We start from the raw sequence: 22,125 nt of genomic DNA on the forward strand, positions 1-22,125 counted from the left end.
ATTTCTAAGACTCATAATCTTGTCCCTATAAAGCCTTCAGCCAGTCTCCAGTTCGAGGAGACATATTTTTGGAGGGATCTATTCCCCTCTGTCCCCTATATATCAATATATAATAAAACTTTTGCCGCTCACCTCAAAAAAACCAATTCTCTTATGCTTGAAAAACTTGCATTTTACCCACTCTGAAGTAATAGAAAAAGGATAATCAATAATCATTTCCTTGCATGATTCTTTATGTCTTGTTCAGAAGAAAAAGGAAACAAAAATACAAAGTAGAAGTTTAATAGAAGTAGGTCAAGGGAGATTCATGCAGCCTTAGTGTTGGTAGTGTTTTGACTCTCTGGTAACAGTAAAGTGTTTCCTCCTAAAGAGGCATGTAGCATCAGGAAACAGTGTCTTCTGATACTCAGCTCTCAGCACAGGCACATTCTAACAGGACAGAGTCAAGAGGCTTACTGAATCAACACAGCCTTCTGAAATACTGACAAGCAATCTTGGGAGAAAAATCCATTGTCTAACTCAATTGTGAAGCGAACAACTAAAAATGTTTTGGTAGAAGAGTTAATTATCTGTTGCCTGTGAATTTGATGAATTATACATCAATGTGGAAAGTGCAGGAAACTGCAAATTTGCTAGTATAGTGGAAACAGTACCCAAAATGAACTCAAAAGGCCTGAGTTTAAGTTCCAGCTTCTTTACTTAATTAATTATATGCTGTGAGTAAGTTACTTAACCTATCTGAGTCAACATTGCTCATAAATAATGTGGTACATAGAATAAAATGCTTTTAAAATATTAAAGTACTACAGGAATTATTTGGAAATACCATGTAGGAAATAAATAAAAATGCTGTACAGCTTTATTTAACAATTTAAATTTTTTTAAGAATGATGTATAGATATTAGAATAGTTTGAGCAGATATTAACACTAAACACTGAGGTTCACTAGATGATGTAATGGTTAAGAGCTACGGCTGCTAACCAAAAGGTCGGCAGTTTGAATCCACCAGTCGCTCCTTGGAAACTCTATGGGGTAGTTCTACTTTGTCCTATAGGGTCTTTGTGAGTCAGAATTGACTCAGCGGCAGTGGGTTTAGACTGTCTGAAAGTGTTTCAGGTTGGATTTCAGAGTCAAATGACATCTGTCTAGCAGCTCATCTCACTACCACTCCCTGAATTCACAGAATAAGCTCAAGAGGCACAACTACAACAAGAACTCAAGCTCCAAAAAGGCAGGGATTTTTCCCTCTGTATCCCCAGTGCCTAAAACAGCACCTAGTATATAGGAGGCATTCTATAAAATCAAGAACTAGGTATATTTCTTCTCAGAAAAGAGAATGAAAGAAAAGAATCTAGAAAAAGTCCACCACCACCACCAAAAAAAAAACCCAAACCCGTTGCTGTTGAGTTGATTCCCACTCATAGTGACCCTATAAGATAGAGTAGAACTGCCTCATAGGGTTTCCAAAGTGTGCCTGGTGGATTTGAACTGCCAGTCTTTTGGTTAGCAGCCATAGCTCTTAACCACTATGCCACCAGGGTTTCCATCACAGATGTTATATAAAACCCCAATAGAAAAAGGAAAAAAAAAACAACCCACCATTCTTAAGACTCAGAAGGGGGAAGTACTCCTAAAATAATTATGAGAACAAAAAATAATTTTAGAATACTTGTTAAATCCTCAACCGAAGGCAAAATTAGGAACTCAAAACTACAAAGAATTAGGCAAAATATGACAGCTAAATCAATACAATTTTTCTACTGTAATCTTTAAAGTATCCTTTTGTGTGTGTATCTTGCCTTTTGTTTCATGTTTCACTTACCTTGTACCCCATACCTAGCACAGGCCCTGAACAGAATGGGCGCTAAAAAAATGTTTTGTGAATAAATGTATGAATCCACTCTTCCTTTTCCATAAAATATTTGTTGAACATATGAGCAACTTAAATAAACACATTGTAGTCTCTAAACAAAACAGCCCCCAGTTTAATATTCTGTGGCCCACTAACCTCAACTGAAGATGAGGAATAGCATCTTAAATGTGCTTTTATGGAAAAGACCCTGTTGGGCTTCTAAAGCATAAACATTCGAAAAGAAAGATTTTGGTCCTCTCTAGGGTACCAAATATACCCATTAAAACATAAATGGTAGAAAGTAGATAGTATTTTGACTTTTTAAGGTGCTTTTTTAAAAAAAAATTAAAGTATTTTAATATCTATATATTCTAAAATGAATGCTACCAATACCGAAAATCAAATTCCTTGCCATCAAGTCCATTCCGACTCATGGTGACCTCGTTAGAATCCTTCCCAAATAAATAAAGGCTCATAAGAAACCACATAGATTTCACCTAAAGATACTTGCTAGATCTGAAGAGAAAAGGTGATTAATGAATTTTCAGGTGAATAGAAGCTTCCTCAGACTATTGCTATGGTGCTTTGACACCTCTTGGCAGCAATTTGCTAACTTAACAGGAAAGAAGACAAATGAACACCACAGCAAAATGCTCTGTGCAACACTAGTCATTGTTCCAAGCACAATTCCATTGCTGCCTGGCTGATCTGAGAACAAATGCTTTCAAGACAGACACATAAAAGGGGATTTTGTCAGTATCAGAAAGGTACCTCAATGTTGATCAGCAAAATAATAAAATCTTCCTGAGAGACTAAATAGAAAATTGGATTTTTCCTTTATATTGTGATTACCATTTCCATGTTTATGTAATCACATGGTTTTAGACAAAGCAATTATTTTAATAACTGTTCATCATTCCTCCCAAATATTTAAGACTTAAACGAGTATCTTTGTAATATAGTTGTCAGTATATCTGACACTTTTGTTTTGTGACTTAACAGTCATAGCCCCTAGTAATTAGTTCTCTGGGAATGAAGTCCAATGTAATAAAAGTGACCCTATTTAAAATATGATAATTGTTAAATTAGTTTTTAGTACACGTGATGTGGAGTCCTGGTGGTGCAGTGGTTAAGAGCTCAGCTGTTAACCAAAAGGTCAGCAGTGCAGATCCACGAGCCACTGGTTGGAAACTGTATGGAGCAGTTCTACTCTGTCCTATAGGGTCACTATGAACTGGAATCAACTTGACAGCAATGGGTTTGATTTGGGTTTTTGGTACATTTGGTGTGGTTCAAAGGCAATCAGTGTTTCCACTATGCTGTACATATACACACATACACACCTCATAATGTACATGCTAGAACAAGTGCCACAAGGCACACAAGGCATGAATCTTTATCTGTTTTATTTGCTGCTGTATCCCAAGTACCTAAAAGCATGCCTCGCACATTAAAGAAACTCAGTAATATTTGTGGAGAGAATGGTGCCATATAAAAACATAGTTGTGATGGCTGTTTGTATATGAACTAAATGTTCCCCAGAGCAGTACTGGAAAGTGTGAGGTTTAACTCTTCCACCAACCAAAATCAAACCCATTGCCCAAAACTCATAGCAGCCGTTTAGGACAGAGTAGAACTGCCCCATAGGGTTGCCAAGGAGCAGCTGGTGAATTCGAAATGCCAACCTTTTGGTTAGCAGCCAAGCTCTTAACCACTACACCACCAGGCTCCAATAATATTAACAACAATATTAATAACATTTACATAATGCTTACTATGTTCCAGAAAATGGGGTGTGCACTTTATATTTACTTTATCATTATCTCATTTAATCCCCACAACAGTATCATAAATTACTTGTTATTTTAACCCTCATTTAACAATGAGGAAAAATTGAATTCAAAGAGGTAAGTACCTTGGTTCTAATTTTACAAAGTGAAGAAGCTGGGATCAGACCTCAAATGCCTCAGGCTAGAAGCCCTGACCTTCTTCACCTAATAATATGATTTTCCAATGGCCTACTACTCACTAAGACTTCCTCATTACCACAATGAGAGAGGATATGCTATCTATCTTTTCTTATGTCTTGAAATCCTCATCTCCCTCCTCACTTTCCTTTTTCAACCTACAAATGCCAGAATCCCATCCTCTACGTCGAAACTGGAATGAGGGTGCTCTCAATCACATAGGATTGCTAACTAATAAACTCATCACTCTGTTACATAAGTTTTATTCAATATATTGCCGCAGCTAATATTGCCAGTGTAAGCCTTTAATCTCTGCTGTGCAATGGCAAATTTTATCTACTCATAAAGTAATTTAGGTATCAGCAAGAAATTGAGAAAAAACATGTCTGAAAGTAAATATAATTTCATTCATTCCACACAGTTTGTTGCTCGTTTACTTACTTGTCAGGCATTGCGTTAGGCAATGAGATCAAGGTTATGGAAAGCAGATTCCCCACCCTGCCAGAACCAATGGAGGAGAGGGAAATAGAGAAAAGGTGGTGTGATCAATGGCATTAACGCTCTCAAATAAGGTGCTGTGGTGGCCCGAGGAGAAAAGATTAAAACTGCCTGAAAGGGTTAGGTAAGTTTTGAGAGAGGAGGTAATTTATATGTGGCTTGTTAGAATAAATGAGTTTGAGAAAGCAGGAAATAGGGGAGTTTAGGATGATAAAAGGAACAATATGAGCAAAGGTGAAGGAAGGAATAACTGCATTCGTGTTTAGGAACTGGCAAACAGTCTACTATAACTAGAATGTGGGCTGGTGGTAGGAGAAATAGGAATCCTCACTGAAGCTATAAAAACCAATAGGGTCACATCAGTCCAGGCCTTACGTGAAAAGCACTCCTCCAGCCCTACAAGGTAATGTTCAGGGGATATCCATAGCCATCTTCCCAAATCATCAGTCCTTGAAGTCTGGGGATACAAAACTTTCAAAAGGGAATGTATTGTGAAAGGAATAGAATGCAACAAACCTGAATTTTTACAGTGAAGTTTTATACTAATTTGATTTTTTAAATTGAGGAACAGACATATACAGTCAAAAATTGTCCCTCAGTATCCGTTGGGGTTTTGTTCCAAGAACCCCTTCCCCCAGCGAATACCAAAATCCAAGGATGCTCAAGTCCCTTACATAAAATGACGTAGTACCTGTGCATATCTTCCTGTATACTTTAAATCATCTCTAGATTACTTATAATACCTAATACAATGTAAATGCTATATAAATAGTTGTTATTCTGCATTGTTTAGGGAATAACGACAAGAAAAAAATGTCTGTACTTGTTCAGTATAGATGCAACCATTGTTGGCCTAACTACATAGTACATGTCAGCAACAATGTAACACTTTTTAAAAATATTTTCCATCCATGGTTGGTTGAATCTTCCAATGAGGAATCTGCAGATATAGAGGGCTTACTGTGTTATAGAAAATAATATATTTTATTAAAATAAGGATGCTAAATAATACTAAAGTTTAATAGAGATAATTATGCAAAACAGGACCTTCAGGTGTATCTTGGAAAACTAGAAAGTTATAAAGTAAATATGACCCTTTTCTTTTTGTTATTTCTTCTCGTGTTCCATGGAATGGTTACCCACATTATACTAGTATACATAATTGCTCCCAGGAGAAGCAATCCAAGTAGGGGATTGCTAGTTGGATTCCAAGTAGGATGAGGAAATCCATTCTCCACTAAAACAATACATCAAAAAACCGGTTGCTGACAAGTCGATTCAGATTCATGGTGACCCTGTGTGTAAGCACATCAATAATTGAATTAATAATATTTTTCTTAAGTGTCTTCAACATTTATCTAGAACAGTTTAAACAGAACCAGTAAGGAGAAAGACAGATAATACAATTTCTATAAGTAAGTCATGTTTATTCCTAATAAAATTTAAATATTGTAGAAACAATCATATTAGCAGATTGAATCTGAGTTGGTTTTACTTTTTCTTTGAATACTAATTTATTTTCAAACAGAAATTTTAAAGCCCTCAATTTAGAGATAATTAGAACAGCAAAATATTTAATGAACTAGAAGAATTCTTGGGTAGCCTGGGTTAGTTGTAATACACAATGATGCTCTTAATTTGTTGCTCTCCACCTCCACCAGTCCTCTCCTCTCCTAGTTACCCCACTCCCTCAGTGACACCACCATTTCCCAGTTGAACCAGTCAAAAACCTAGGAGTCATCCTTGATTTATCCCTGTACCTCATCCCCTGCATTTAATCATTAGTGGAGAGAAAAAAAAAAAAAAGATAATCTTAGTAGATACATACAGAGCATCCAATAAAATTCAACATTCACGACTTAAGAAAAAAGAAACATTTAGCAAATGATAAAACTTCCTTAACGTGATAAAGATGTCTGCCAAAAATCTGCAACAAGTAACATACTTTACAATGTAATCAAAAATAAGACAAGAATGTCCACTGATCACTGCCTCCATTTAACATTTTATTGGAAGTCTGAATGAACACTGTTCAAAACAAAAAAAAAAGTATATGGACTGAGGGAAAAAAAAAACCCTGTTATTATTCACATGTGATTGTTTGTAACAAAAATCTAAGAGAATTTACAAACTATGGCAACTAATAAGAGAGTTTGACCAAAATACAGAAATTAATGTTTTAATTTAAAGAAGGATGTCATTCACAATGGCAAAAATACTCTTAGATCCCTAGAAATAGATCTAACAAAACCTGTGCACAAACTTTATGGAGAGAATTTATAAACTCTCTTAAAAAATATTAAAGGTGGCCTATATTAAGTACAAAGTTTGACTGGGAAGGCTGGGTATCATGAGTTCTCTATTCTGTTCCACTGGTCTTCTTGTCTACCCTTGCGCCGGTATTACACTAAATTACTATGCAATAAATCTTGATGACTGGTATAGCCAATATCCCCACCTTCTCCTTCTTTTACACAACTGCTATTGGCTACAGAACTGTGTTGGCTATTCTTGCTTCTTTGTTCTTCCATAAGTATTTTGGAAAAGGTTTTCAAGTTCCATAAAATATATATCCACAGACTACTGTATATGTAAATTATGGTATTTTCATACAATGGAGTAGTGATTGAAATAAATGGATAAACTAGAACTAGACCTAGCAACGTAGCTAAATCTCATAAACAAAATAGTCAAAAAAGTTCTAGAGGGATTCATACAGTATCATTCATATTAAATTTAAAACATTTAAATACATACTAGGGACCTTTTAGAGGCACATGTGTACAGTTTGTTTCGGTGTACGTGGAAAATTATTAAAGCCTTCACAGTAATGAAGAATGCAAATTTCAAAGTGATGATTACCTCTGGAGCAAAGGGAGGAGAATGAATTTGAGCATGCATAAAAAAGGCATTTCAATAACACAGTGTCTGTGAGAGGGGTGAGTAAATAGCATGGTTTGTGACAAAATGTGAAGATTCATAATATGTGAGACTATGACTATTGTGAATGGGAAAAATCATTTGAGTGGGTATTTCAGTATATCCTCAAATTATAATACATAGAATTCAGGGATATTTCTCCTTCAAACACATTTATCCACTTAAAATAAATGACCCTTATTAAAGACTTTCTCCCGCTCTCCTCACCACCTACACTTACTTCCCTTTCTTCCTACCAATATGTGACTAAACAATGAAACAAAACTGGTTTTAAAGTAGAAGTTAAAAAAAAAATCCAAACAGAATGCAATTTATGAACTTGCCAAAGTCTCATCATTAAAGAGAGGCAAATCAAGACGAGCTTTACTGTGAACATAATAAAATTCATTACATATCTGAACACAATATGAAATAAAGCATAATAAATAATTGCAAAATGTTCTGATTTTTAGAATAGAAATACTCATTTAACTACTGATAATGTTCCTGTTGGGAACCCTGATGGCATAGTGGTTAAGTTCTATGGTGCTAACCAAAAGTTGGGCAGTTTGAATCCACCAGGCACTCCTTGGAAACTCGATGGGGCAGTTCTACTCTGTCCTATAGGGTCACTATGAATCAGAATTGATTTGATGGCAATCGGTTTGGCTTTTTTATAGTTGTAATGTCCCTAAATGTCACTCAACCTTTAAGATTATTTATTTCGATTTTAAGATGAAAATAAATGGAATACAAAATATGTACCATTAAAAATTTAAACAGTAAGAATTATGTGGGAAGGACCTTGAATGTTCACTGCCCAGCATCCCCTGCAGACACAGGAATTTCCTCTACAATAACCCTAAAAGTGCAAGTTTTTTTCACTTTTCATGCTGGGAACTCACTGCCCTAGGCAGTTCATGCCATCTTTGTTTATTACTGTTTTGAAATTTTCCTTATATAATGCAAACTTGTTTTCTTAGAACTTCTGTATATACATAAAAGAATACATGATCTAGTCATTTATAAAAACCAACTGTAAATATAAGTGCAGGCATGATGATTTCTACATGATGTGATTATTTTATTACAATTAATTTTTATTTTGTTTCAGCACTCTCACTTCTAGAACATACTAATTTATTTCTTAAAAAAACCTAACAAACAAAAGATATTTACCTAATGATTTTTGATAGTTTCTTGGATATAATATTTTTATTTTGTGACATTTATTTTCTCAGCCCTGGAAATCAGGAGATCTGGAAATCAGGCAAAATTGGTTTTACAATGAGATCTTGTATCTACAAGGCCTTTCTTTACATGAAGTCAAACGAGTCCCAGCTACAAGGATGATGAGTTCCACTCTCACCAGCTGACCTAAGGTTGCTGATTGTATGTCTTCTCCAGCAAGCCAAACATTGGGGTACGCTGTCTTCTCCTCCCCTTTATCCCTCAGCCTGCCCCTTCTCTCTTCTATTTTAATTCTTCCAGTTAGCTGGGAAGCAGAGGACAGCTTGGGCTATGGGAAAGCCCTAAAAACAATCCTAATGGGGGGATGAAAAGCTCCTTTTATCCTCTCTTGGGATATTGTGACGAAGAAAATGCCACCACTGCATCCTATCATATTTTCTTGGGGAAACATTCATGTATTTCAATTCATTTCAACAAGTATTTAGTAAGTCCCAGGCTCTGTACAAGGTCCTAGGCCCTTTGCTAGTATTGCAGTTGCAATAAAGACAACTGGTGACATTGTTAAAAGTTAGCAGTGTTAACGATGATTCTCCTTCACACTCTGAGTGAAGGCAACCAGGCAATGTATGTCCCATGATGTTTTACAGACTTGGAGATAGCCCTAATGAGACCTTAGTATTTTCCCATGAGTAGATAGTACACATAAACAGCTTTAACCTCAGTTTACACATGAGATTTAAACAGTTTTAGCCTTAGTATACACATAAGGTTTTAACAAGAGTGAATTAAGAGACTAAAAACAATCATATTTAGAATAATCCATCATACTCAGGAGAAGTCATTTGCGTTATTGGACAGATGCCAGTTTCTACAAGCGTATAAATTAGATATAATTGTATAACCTGGAAGCTAGGACATTTACATCCCAAAATCATTCTACTAACAGGTACTTTAAATACATTTTAATTTCAGAAAAATTTAGATTGTTAAAGATATTTACATTTGGGCATAGTAAAAAAATAGAGCAAAGACAGAAATTCTGCTTTCCCAGTCAGTAATTCACAGAGATTTACATAAAAATTTGCACAAACTGATCTCAGAAACAGAGTAATATTACATTTTCCATGAACACAAACTTTGAAATACTAGTGATTGTGCTATATGTAAAATTGTTTGAGACAATCTGCATAGGATACATGATCAAGATTCATAACTGCACAAATTTGAAAGGCCTTACATTTCTCATCACAAATTGCACTGCTGGCATAACTCACGAAGAAGTAATTGTAGTATTTTATAAACTGCTTACTGTCTAGGACTGCAAATTGTTTAGCTAAACCATATAAACTTTCTGGCTGCAAATCTTTAATGTCATAGGCCTGGGTCAGGATGTACTCCAGCTTCCAGTTGGATTCTCCCTTCATGTTAGCTTCTGTCAGGTTCAGGTAATACTGCAACATATCCTATAGTTAAAAACAATAACAAAGCCTGGTTCACTTCCTGGCATATAAAGCATTCCACAACATGAAAAATTATTAGGATTTAAGTAACATTCTTAACTTTAATGAGAGTTGCAGTCATTTAAAAAACAAGTGAGAATTAGTTTTAAATAAACGAGTCTCTTGATAAAAAATCTACATTACTTCTTAAAAATAATAAAATGTCAACATCAGAAAATTTATCCATGTAATACACCGCATTAATAGAAAAAAGAAAAGAACCCCATGATCATCTCAACAGACACAGAAAAGGCATTCAACAAAATCCAACACCCTTTCCTGATAAAAACTCTCAACAAGATAAGAAGGCAAGTTCCTCAACATGATTAAGGGCACCTATGAAAAACCAACAGCCAACATTATACTCAATGGAGAAAGACTGAGAGCCTTCCCTTGAGAACAGGAATAAGAAAAGGATGCCAGCTATGACCACTTCTATTTAATATCCTACTGGAAGTCCTAACCACAGCAATAAGGCAAAAAAAAAAGAGGTAAAAGGTATCCAAACTGGAAAGGAAGACGTAAAACTATCTCTATTTGCAGATAACATACTTCTATATATAGAAAAGCCCAGAGAATCCACAAGAAACCCTCTAGAACTAATAAAAGAATTCAACAGAGTTGCAGGATACAAGATGAACACACAAAAACAGCTGGGTTTCTAGATATCAACAAGGACAAATCTAAAAAAGAAATCAGGAAAACAATTCAATTTACAATAAAAAACCCACTGCCATCGAGTTGATTCCAACTCATAGTGATGCTGTAGCACCTAAAAAATAAAATACTTAGGAATAAACCTAATCACAGATGTACAGACTTATACAATGAAAACTATAATACACTGCTGCAAGAGACTAAAACAGAACTAAATAAACGGAAAGACATTCCATGCTCATGCATTGGAAGACTTAATATTACGAAAATGTCAGTACTACCCAAAGTGATCACAGACTCAATGCAATTCTGATCAAAATTCCAACAGCATTTTTTATAGAAATGAAAAAAAGACTAATAACCCAATAAAAAAACTGGCAAAGGACATGAACAAGTGCTTCACCAAATTGGATGCACAAGCAGCAAATAAACACAAGAAAAGATGCTGAGCATCATTAGCCATTAGAGAGATGCAAATCAAAACTACAATCAGAGACCACCTAACACCTACTAAAACAGCAATGATTAAAAAAAAGAAAATAACAAAGATTGGTGATGATCTGACGAGATCAGAACTCTTATCCATTGCTGGTGGGAATGTAAAATGGTACAACTGTTGTGGAAAACAGTGTAGTGACTCCTCAAAAAATTAAAAATAGAACTATCATATGACCTACTAATTCCACTCCTAGGCATATACCCTAGGGACCTAAAACACCTATGTTCATAGCAGCACTATTCACAGTAGCAAAAAGGTGGGAACAACCTAAGTGCTCATCAACAGATGAATGGATAAACAAAATGTGGTCCATAAATACAATGGAATACTATTCAGCCATAAAGATAAAACAAGTCCCGATGCATGCTACGACATGGACGAACCTTGAAGACATTATGCTGAATGAAATAAATCAATCACAAAAGGACAAATACTGTATGACCTCACCTATACGAAATGATATGAATAGGCAAATACATAGAGATCAATGGTTATTAGTGGTTACCTGGGGTGGGAGTGGGGAGGGAGAAAGGGAACCACTCTTTGGGACTAGTCAGTTTATGTCTATGGTGATGGGAATATTGGCATTGATTAAGCATAGTGATTATACAATTTGTCTAATGTAACTAGTATCACTAAGTTGTACACCAGAAAAAGGGTGAAATGGCAAATGTGTTATATATAATTTTACAACTACAAAAAAAAAAGAAGATCCAGTTGCTGATACCACTTAGGTACAACCAAACACTTCATGGAATTAGTTCTCTTGGTTAGAAGGCTTAGTGTCACATCTCTGTGAGACTATCCAGCCAACTGGCATTAGAGTTTCTGATCTACCCCCCAGTTTGGTGCACAGTACCTGGGGTATTAAAAGCTTGCTAGTGACCATCCAAGACACAACAATTAGTCTCTATTCACCTGGAGTAGCAGTGGAAGATGGAGACCCAGGAACCAGAGAAGGAACTGGACTGCAGGTCTAGTTGCTTGCATGAACTACTGCCTCCTTTGTCATGAGACCAGAAGAACTGTATGGTGCCCAGCTACCATTACTGAATGTTTTGATCAAGGACTCAATAGATGAGTCCTTGATCAAAAGGGGGGAAATGTGGAAGACAACTTAAAATTTGTTATAGAATCCAGACTTGCTGGACCACTGGGGCTAGGGTAACTCCCAAATATGTTGTCCTTAGAAAATTTTTGAACCTTAAACTGAAATTATCTCCTGAAGTCATCTTCAATCTAAACAACAATTTAGCCTAATTAGTAAAGAATGTTGGCCTTGAGCACTGCACTCTTTTAAAGAATTATCTATACAAACCAAAAAACCAAATCTGTTGCCATCGAGTCAATTCCGATTCAGTGACCCTACAGGACAGAACAGAATTGTTCCATAGGATTTCCAAGAGCAGCTGGTGGATTCAAACTGCTGACCTTTTGATTAACAGCCATAGCTCTTAACCACTGCAGATCAAATTTAACAAAAGTAACTCTAAAGCATAGATGAGTAGCTGATGGGGCAGTGAGTAAAAGTCAATGGGGGCAAAATAATATGAGGAGAGACAGCAAAAATGCACAACCTGAAGAACGTAACCAGTGTCATTGAACTGTACGTGTACAAATTGTTGAATAAGTATATGATCTGCTGTGCATATTTTCAATCAATCAATCATGAAAGGCACCACAGAAAACAATCCAAACCATCTCCTGAGGGGTGTACAAAATAGAAAGCCACACGCCTCAGAGATAACCACTGCTAATAAACCAAAACCCAGTTGCTAGAGAGTCACCTCTGACTCACGGTGACCCCATGCGTGTCAGAGTACAACTGTGCTCCATGAGGTTTTCAATGGTTGATTTTTCAGCAGTAGACCACTGGGCCTTTCTTCAAAGGCACTGCTGGGTAGACTCGAACCACCAATCTTTTGGTTAGCAGCTGCGCGATTTAATCCAATAGTTGTGTATAAATCAGTGTTGTGCTGGTAATGGCTGTACTAGCTCATGAGAGCCAATTTTTAAATTTTCAGGAAAGTTGTTAGTCACCTGATGTTACTTTGGTAGCTTGAAATTAGCGTAATAGGCATATTTATACCAAGGAAATCGGCAAACACTAGAAATCAAGGCTTCCTGGCCCCCGCGAGAGAACCAGATGTTAAACATTTACCAGCATCCAGAGTGTGTGCTGTTTTAGACTTAATGTACAAAAATGAATATAAATATTTAGAATATCCATACCAATTTACCTTTTTTTCTTTTCATAAAATGGAGTCATACTGTACAAACTGTTTTGCACTTTTAAAAAGTATTTTACTTAGTGCTATACCAGAGTCATCTCCCCATGTCAGTGCACACACACACACACACACACACACACACACACGTAAATATCTGAGGTTAAGATCCAAACATAGGTAACTAATAGTTACAAAAGAATTATTTTAGACTGGTTTATCAGTCAATTATCTTATTTCCCCATTTAATTTGATATTTATAGATTAAACCAGATTTCCCCTGCCCTAGCTCCTTTGTGAAAACATGCTCTACAGAATAACAGAGTCATATCCTATTAAATTTATCTAGGAAAAATGCAATTAAATCAATAGAGACTTTGTTGTTGTTACTGTTGTTGTATGCTGTTGAGTCAATTCCAACTCATGCCGACCCAACAGGGCAGAGTAGAACTGACCCATAGGGTTTCCTAGGCTTAAATCTTTACAGAAGCAGCTCACCAGGTCTTTTCTCCCACAGAGTGGCTGGTAGGTTCGAACTGCTCACTTTTACTTAGCAGCCAAGCACTTAACCATTGTGCCACCAGGGCTCCTTAAAAGAAACTTTAGTTGTAATGGATTCTTTTCAAATAATATTTATGGAAAGGGGCAGTCTCCCAAACTTAAGTATCCATAAGCTAAATGCCTAGCCTTTTGATGCTAAATTGATCTAAAGCTTAGAGCAATGTACATACTCCACAGAACTTTTTTCTTCAAGGTAAATGTCCAACACGATATCATTTTCTTTTTAAATTTTCTTTGTTAACATTTCCTACAGATTAAGCATTTTCCTAAGTGTTTTACATATATTTGCTCATCTTAATCCTCACAGCAACTCAATGAAGTCAGTAAATATTTTAATCCCTATTTTATGCAGAAGTAGACTGGGACATAGAAAAGTTAAGTAAAACCGCTTGAGAGAATATGGTTCTAGAGCCTGCACTCTTTTTAACAGTTATGTTCTTGTGAAGTGTAACCCTTGTGGTGCAGTGGGGCCCTGGTGGCACAGCAGTTAAGCGTTTGGCTGCTAATCAAAAGTTTGGCAGTTTAATTCTACCAGTCGCTCCTTGGAAACCCTACAGGGCAGTTCTACTCTGTCCCATAGGGTCACTATGAGTCAGAATTAACTTGATAGCAATGGGTTTGAGTTTTGTTTTTTGTTTTTTTTTTTTGGGGGGGGTGAGTGGTTAAGTGCTCAGCTGTTAACTGAAAGACTAGTGGTTTGAAACCACCAGGCCCTCTGCAGGAGAAAGATGTAGCACTCTGCTTCCATAAAGATTACACGTTGCTATCGAGTCAATTCCAACTCATAGCAACCCTATGACAGAGTAGGAAAGAGTAGAACTGCCCCATATGGTTTCCAAGGAGCACCTGGTGGATTTGAACTGCCCACATTTTGGTTAGCAGCCGACCTCTTAACCACTACGCTACCAGGGTTTCCTCCATAAAGATTATAGGCTTGGAAACCCAATGGACAGTTCTACCTGACCTATAGGGATGCTATAAATCAGAATCGACTTGACAGCAATGGGTTTGGTTTTGGTTATAGCTTAGTAATGGAGTCCCTGGGTGGTGCAAACACCTAAGTGCTCGACTACTAGCTGAAAGGTTGACAGCTCAAACCCACCTAGAGAGGTCTCAGAAGACAGGACTGGCGATCCTTTTCTGAAAGTTCATGGCCTTAACAACCCTATAGAGAAGTTCCACTCAGCACCCGTAGGGTTGCCATAAGTCGGAATCAACTCAACAGCAACAACAACATGGCCTAGTGAAAAGTTTCAACATGTACACAAGTCCACAGACAGGGCCCAAATTGGGTGCAATCTAAATAAATCTGAAGTCCTGACACAGACACAGCCTCTCAAAGGTTAACTTCATAAGCCCACACTTAGAAAGTGCTGACAAATATTCCAAACATCAAAAAGAATAAAGAAATTCTGAGATTTCGCTATAAAATAAAACTCATATAGCTATGCAAGTAAAATATTGCAGAAAATAATATAAAAATAGTTGCAGCTATACATCAACAGGGAACTGCCAGAAATTCAAGCTGGAAACAGAAGAGAACATGGAATGAGGGATATCATAGCTGATGTCAGATGGATCTTGGCTGAAAGCGGAGAATACTAGGAAGATGTTTACCTATGTTTTATTGACTATGCAAAGGCATTCGACAGTGTGGATCACAGCAAAATATGGATGACATTGTGAAGACTGAGAATTCCAGAACACTTAATTGTGCTCACGCGGAACCTGTAGAGGCAGTCATTCCAGCAGAACAAGGCGATACTGCATGGTTTAACATCAGGAAGGGTGTGTGTCAGGGTTGTATCCTTTCACCATACTTATTTAATCTGAATGCTGAGCAAATAATCCAAGAAGCTTGACTATATGAAGAAGAATGCAGCATAAGGATTGGAGGAATACTCATTAACAACCTGCAATATGCAGATGACACAACCTTGTTTGCTGAAAGCATAGAGGACTTGAAATACTTACTGATGAAGATCAAACACTACAGCCTTCAGTATGGATTACACCTCAACATAAAGAAAATAAAAATCATCACAACTGGACCAGTAAGCAACATTATGACAAATGGGGAAAAGACTGAAGTTGTCAAGGATTTCATTTGACTTGGATCCACAACCAACACCCATGGAAGCAGCAGTCAAGAAATCAAAAGACCTATTGCATTGGGCAAATCTGCTGCAAAAGACCTCTTTAAAGGGCTAAAAAGTGAAGATGTCACTTTGAGGGCTAACGTACACCTGACCCAAGCCATAATATTTTCAGTCGCATCTTATGCATGAGAAAGCTGGACAATGAATAACGAAGACTGCAGAAGAATTGATGCCTTTGAATTATGGTGTTGGCAAAGAATATTGAATATGCCATTAACCGCCAGAAGAACGAACAAATCTGTATTGGAAGAAGTACAGCCAGATTGTTCCTTAGAAGCGAGGACGGCGAGACTTCATCTCACTTACTTGGGACATCTTATCAGGAGGGACCATTCCCTGCAGAAGGACAGCATGCTTGGTAAAATATAAGGTCAGCAAAAGAGGGGAAGACCCTCAACAAGATGGATTGGTACAGTGGACATAGCTACGCTTAGAAACATTCAACTAAACTAACGGAAACTGCAAAGACATGCATATATATGAAGTCAATTCTAAAATTGTGCCAACCTACCAGTAATTGATAATCACGAGGATCATACTGAAATAGTCTGACGCCAGGATTGTTGGTTTCCTTTTGTAGAACACTCCTCACTGGAGTAACAGCAGGAGCCACAAATAAAGAATTTACTGGCCTTCCTGGACAAAACATATATATATATTTAAAAAAAAAACTGAATTTAACTATACTAAAAATATGAACAAGTTTCAAATTAAGAGATTAAAAGACATAGCCAAATTATGTATGAACATTGATGGATCTTGATTGACAAGAAACAATTGTAAAGAGACATCTCTGAGAAAATTGAGGAATTTTTACTATGGACTGGTATTAGATAATACCAAATAATTATTGTTTCTTTTGTTATGTAAGTTAATGTCTATATATTTTAGCAATGCATATACAAGAATGCTCCTTAGAAGCAAGGATGGCGAGACTACGTCTTACATATTTTGGACAAGTTGTCAGGAGAGATTAGTCCCTGGAAAAGGACATCATGCTTGGTAAAGTACAGGGTCAGCGAAAAAGAGGAAGACCCTCAACAAGATGGACTGACACAGTGGCTGAAGAATGGGCACAAGCATAACAACGATCATAAGGATGGCACAGGACTGGGCAGTGTTTCATTCTGTTGTTGACAGGGTCGCTGTGAGTTAGAACCGACTCGACGGCACAGAACAACAACAACATAGAAGTATGCAGGCTGAAAATACCTGATGTTTGAGGTTTACTTTAAAATAGATAAAGCAAATGCGCAAAATCTTGATAGGTGTTAAATTAGAGATGGGCACATGGTAATTTTTTGTATCCTTCTCTACGCTCTTATATATTTGAAATATTTTGTGCACACATACACACACAATACAAAGCTCGTTTGCTCTGCATCTCTACCAAGAACAGTATTCCAGTAATTACATAAGAATTCAATTGCAGTGTCACTTTCTTTTATATATCTATAAAATATGTGTATATATACATATAAACACATTCATATATGTGCATTTTTATAAGACTAAATATCTTTCTGAGTAAAAAAGCTGTTAAATGCATTTTAAAAATGCCATTTTATGAAGCCTATTGATTCTATATGAAAGAGGTATAATATTTTTGAAAATTTATCCAATTACTGAAAAACTACGTACTAATTTTTATCCTGACTAGTATAGAAGCCGAACTCTTATTTTGTTCACTCTGTTTTCTGCCCTCATACAGAAGTAATGTTTCAAAACAGTAGACAATCTAAAATTTATTCTTTGTAGGAGCTTAATATATTTTATTTCAAACTATTGATATAAATTGTGCTTGGCTTTTTAAATTCTTAGAAGTAAAACAAGTCAAAAAAACAAAAAAACTTCAGTCTAGCAGGTAAGTAACAAGCAGTAATATTACTCTAACTCAAGGGTCTAAAACAAAATTTGAATGAACTGAAAGCTTCAGAGGTTTTTGTTGACTACAATTAAATGATGCTGGCCCTAAGGAGCTAATAGGAACGTTTGATGAAGAAACCCAATTGGAGGCCTAATCTTATGATTAGACACTTACCATGCAACTATATAATTCAGAAAAGGCTGGTGCTGGCAATTTGATATAATGGAACTTTTAATTTACTGGATCTTCCCTGCTATGCTTGAGCATCTTAGACTGGAGAGATTCAAACAGAATATCACATTACCTTTTTTATCTGAAAGAACCATAATGCTATCTCTGTGCGTGTGTCCATAAAATTGTCCTGCAATGACATCGCTGTATTTTCTAAAAATATCTATCAATTTCTCATTATAGTATTCTCTCATTGCTGTGGTGTTCCTTGAAAAGGGCAGATACCCTACTGGGATATGTGCTATGAGGTAAACCTGGAAAAAGAAACACAAGCACTGATGAGAATTGTTTTGCACATTCATCATAGCTAAATGACATCTGGATGCCCACGATTGAAAGTACATATATTAACTGAAATCTAGAAAGTAAATGTACCATCCTTCCTATTTATTACAAAAAAGAGACAAAATTAGAAAAATTTTAAGGTCACTGTATTTGCACTTGTCTCATTTAAACTACACTGTTGACAATATAACTATGACCTTGATCACAAATTTTAAAATAGGCCTCTCTTTATACTTAGGGATGCCAAATAATCTTCAAAGCATCAAAAGCAAGACAAAACAATGATAGAGAGAAGGCGTAAAGTGTTTCAAATGAAACCATCTTCAAATTATAATACTTTCCTTTTATAAATACCTAGCCCTCCTCCAAGTTCAGTAAATACACCTATTTAGCCCTCTGTTTATCCCCTGATCATTCTGGTCGATGTGATCTACCTTTTCCTTATTTTGCCAAGAGTTGTTCAATGTATTTTCTAGCCATTCAAACTGATTTGCTGGGTCAGTCTTGTTCAGGGTCACAATGTTTGAGCTGTAGTACAAGTTTGTGTTTAGACTGATGATTCTAAGGCTTGAATTAGTGGTAACCTTCTGTGAATAAAAGCCACCTATAAAAACAAATTCAAAACACATTTTAGGAAAACGCACACATACAGACAGACATTGTGAATACAAATTATTAATTAAGATTTGCAATCCAGTCAGGAAAACTGTACTTATTACTCATGTTTTTGTTTGCGCATTCATAGGCCATCATTTGATTAGAATCAGATTTAACAAACATTTATTAAACCTACTATGTGTCAGGTCCAATATGTCATTTCTGCATATTAAGGTATTCGGATGAGAGGAGAATTAAATGTTTTAGCATTAGGTGATGAGTTACTGAATTTTATTTAAAAAAAGATTAATATAGCAACTCCTACTTTTGTATTATTGGGGAGTTAAGACGAGAGAAAGGAGCCCGGATGGCCCAAGCAGTTTGCAGTCAGCTGTTAACCTAAAGGTTGATGGTCCAAACCCACCCAGCAGCTCCATGGAAGAAAGACCTGGAGAACTGCTTCCATAAAGACTACAACCAAGAAAACCCTATGGAGCAGTTCTATTCTGTAACACACGGGGTCACCATGAGTCAGGGGCCAACTCAATTGCAGCTAACAACAACAAAAACAAGATGAGAGATATTGTGAAATCTAAAAATCCAGAGAATGGGAATATGTTCCCATTGGAGTTTGCCAGAGACTACTGAGGAAGAAATAGCAGATACGCCAGAACTGCTACAGTTTTAGTGGAGAGGAAGCTTAAAGGCATAACTCCAGGCAGCCTATGTCCCAGTGGTAACAGAACCACCAAGGATCTGCTGCGATGGTAGTTGGGGAGCTAGCCACTGAGATCTAGGCCCTGCTTTCTTTGCCCTCGGCCTGCTCACTAACCAGGCCTTTTCTTAGCTTTTAAACATGACTGATCAATGCCTCTTTAACTTCCTTTGTTCTTTCCTGTAGTCATGTCAGTTTATTATTCTTACTATGGCTGCAGCAGGGCAGAGAGCTTTGAATCTGGTGGAAGTTACTTGAGAATAACTTCCCTTCTGACCTTAGTTGTAGGAGATTACAACAGTTCTCACTAGGGCTGGGGGATAGCAAAGTTTTAGGGCCTTCAGGCTGGGCCTCTCTGCATAAAACCACTTTTGCGTTTAAAACTTTCACAGAAAGTCTTTTAAGACTTTCAACAATAATAGATGTAATCCAATGTTTAACTGGAAAACTGTCCTAAATTCATCACTCTGAAACTTATATGGCTTTCCTTAGGGTCAGCATGCCATTTATCAGATCTTTCCTGCCTGCTTCTCTCTCGCTGAGCTTCCTTACAGTCCAGAAGGTCTCTTTAGGCCCTCTCACCATTTTTGTTGCTCTCTCTGCAACTTACACAAGCTTTCCACGTGTCTTAAAGGTATAGGCGTCTAGGACTAAACATTACCAGTACCAGGTGCCACTGAGTTAACTCCAACTCATGACAACCTCATGTGTGATGTCTCAGAGTAGAACTGTGCTCCACAGGGTTTTGAATGGCTGATTTTTCAGAAGTAGACTGCCAGGTCTTTCTTCCAAAGCACCTCTGGTTGCACTCAAACCCCAAACCTTTCAGTTAGCCGCAGAGCACGTTAACTGTTTGCACCACTCATGCACTAGATGTAGTTCCCTAGATTAATCAAGATCATTACTTAATTCTAAGGCAGGAGGTCTCAAATATATTATTCTGTGATGTTCTGAGTACTAGCAAACAAATAAAACAGGGTAAGAGCCAAAGATTTAGGTTCAAGTCCTGGTTCAAACGCTCTCTGCCCTGACACTCTAGGGAAGACTTAAAAAAAAAATCTGAGAGAATTTCAGACATTGACTTAATATTTGTCTGAAAATTTAAAAAACACCAAGGTTTTAGTTTAGCAGCTGGGCACCTCCATTAAGCTCACAAAACATCAGGGATTTGCCTAGTGAGGGCTTGTGAGCTTCTGAAGCAGGAGTTTTGTAGACAGCACCCAGGGAAGGCCTTACTGAGCACTGCTTATGCCCCACCATTCCAAGCATCTCAACCTCCATTTTAAAAGCTGACCTATCATCACTTTACCAGAGGTTTGTTTTATAAAATTGTGCCTGTTTGATTAAAAGTTAATGTCCATTCTCTCTTTTCAATCAGTTTGCTAATTATAAAGATATACTTTTAATTACATTCAAATCCAAAGTTCAGCTTTTGTTTCATGTGAACACACCTAATTAAGGGTGGGAAAAAAATGGGAAGAACTCCCTACAAGATAAACAGGTTCACAACAGGTGTCCCAAAGCGATGTTTCTACTCACCATTCTCCAGGGAAACTAGAGGCTCTCTGGAGTTGGCACACCCAAGCAAACATTAAAGATTTAAGTCTAAACAACATAAATAAAAATGAAGGCAAAATATGGATGAGTAAGTCTTTCACTTACCTTTCCTTAAGGTACTGATAGCTTCTTCATTTAGCCATGGTTTCCAAAGGTTTGCTACTGCATTGTACACTTTGCTGGTGACTACAGGCAGTTGATCCTGGCCACAAATGATATAATACACCATTTAAATATTAGAAGATACATGGACTAATCAGTTTAAACTTTACTTCACCACTTACTAATGCATTAAGCATCTGGAGATGCAAGGATGAATACCAGATAAACTTTATCTTCAAGGCACCGATAAGTTAGTTGGGAAAGAAGAGCTAAACTGTAAAACAATGTGCTGTGCTAGGTACTACCACAAAGGTCCTGAAGGTATAGAAATAAGAAGAATCAAGTCTTCCTCAGAGTGTTTAGGGTGGAGACCAAGGACAGCATTTGAACCAGGCCTTGAATAATGATTTCACCAACTTGAGAAGAAATGGCATCAGAGAAAAAACAGCAATGGCCCAGCCACAGACATAGAGGCATGAAAGTATGTATCCAATACAGAGAAGAGCATGTGTTTTAGTGTGCCAGGGCATAAGATGTGGGTGCAAGTGTGCTTACTAAAGAGACACTAAGAGTAGGTTTGAGCCTGACCATGTAGGGAGAAGTGCAACATGCCAAGGGAATGGAAAAAGTCATGATTTCACAATTAATGTTTAAACTATTATAAAGCTTCTTAACTCCCTGAATGAAGATTTACAACCACATACTTTTGATTTGAAGGTCTCTTTAGGTCATCCTAAATT

General features: G+C 36.8%; 1 protein-coding gene across 2 annotated transcripts in view; it reads right to left on the reverse strand.

Moving 5' to 3' along the window:
• Positions 1–6,110: 6,110 nt before the first annotated feature.
• SMPDL3A (sphingomyelin phosphodiesterase acid like 3A) overlaps positions 6,111–22,125 on the reverse strand; it is a 30,526-nt gene continuing 14,511 nt past the window's right edge. For both annotated transcript variants that reach the window (XM_023737169.1, XM_023737170.1), the window contains exons 4-8: positions 21,389–21,485; positions 18,849–19,018; positions 18,203–18,383; positions 16,543–16,667; positions 6,111–9,891 (exon numbers count right to left, since the gene is read on the reverse strand). In XM_023737169.1, the coding sequence (XP_023592937.1) occupies positions 9,586–9,891; positions 16,543–16,667; positions 18,203–18,383; positions 18,849–19,018; positions 21,389–21,485 (879 nt within the window). In that variant the 3' untranslated portion in view covers positions 6,111–9,585. The remainder of the gene's footprint in view (positions 9,892–16,542; positions 16,668–18,202; positions 18,384–18,848; positions 19,019–21,388; positions 21,486–22,125) is intronic.

This window comes from Trichechus manatus, unplaced genomic scaffold (assembly GCF_000243295.1).
Source record: "Trichechus manatus latirostris isolate Lorelei unplaced genomic scaffold, TriManLat1.0 scaffold00098, whole genome shotgun sequence".
Classification (NCBI taxonomy): Eukaryota; Metazoa; Chordata; class Mammalia; order Sirenia; family Trichechidae; genus Trichechus; species Trichechus manatus.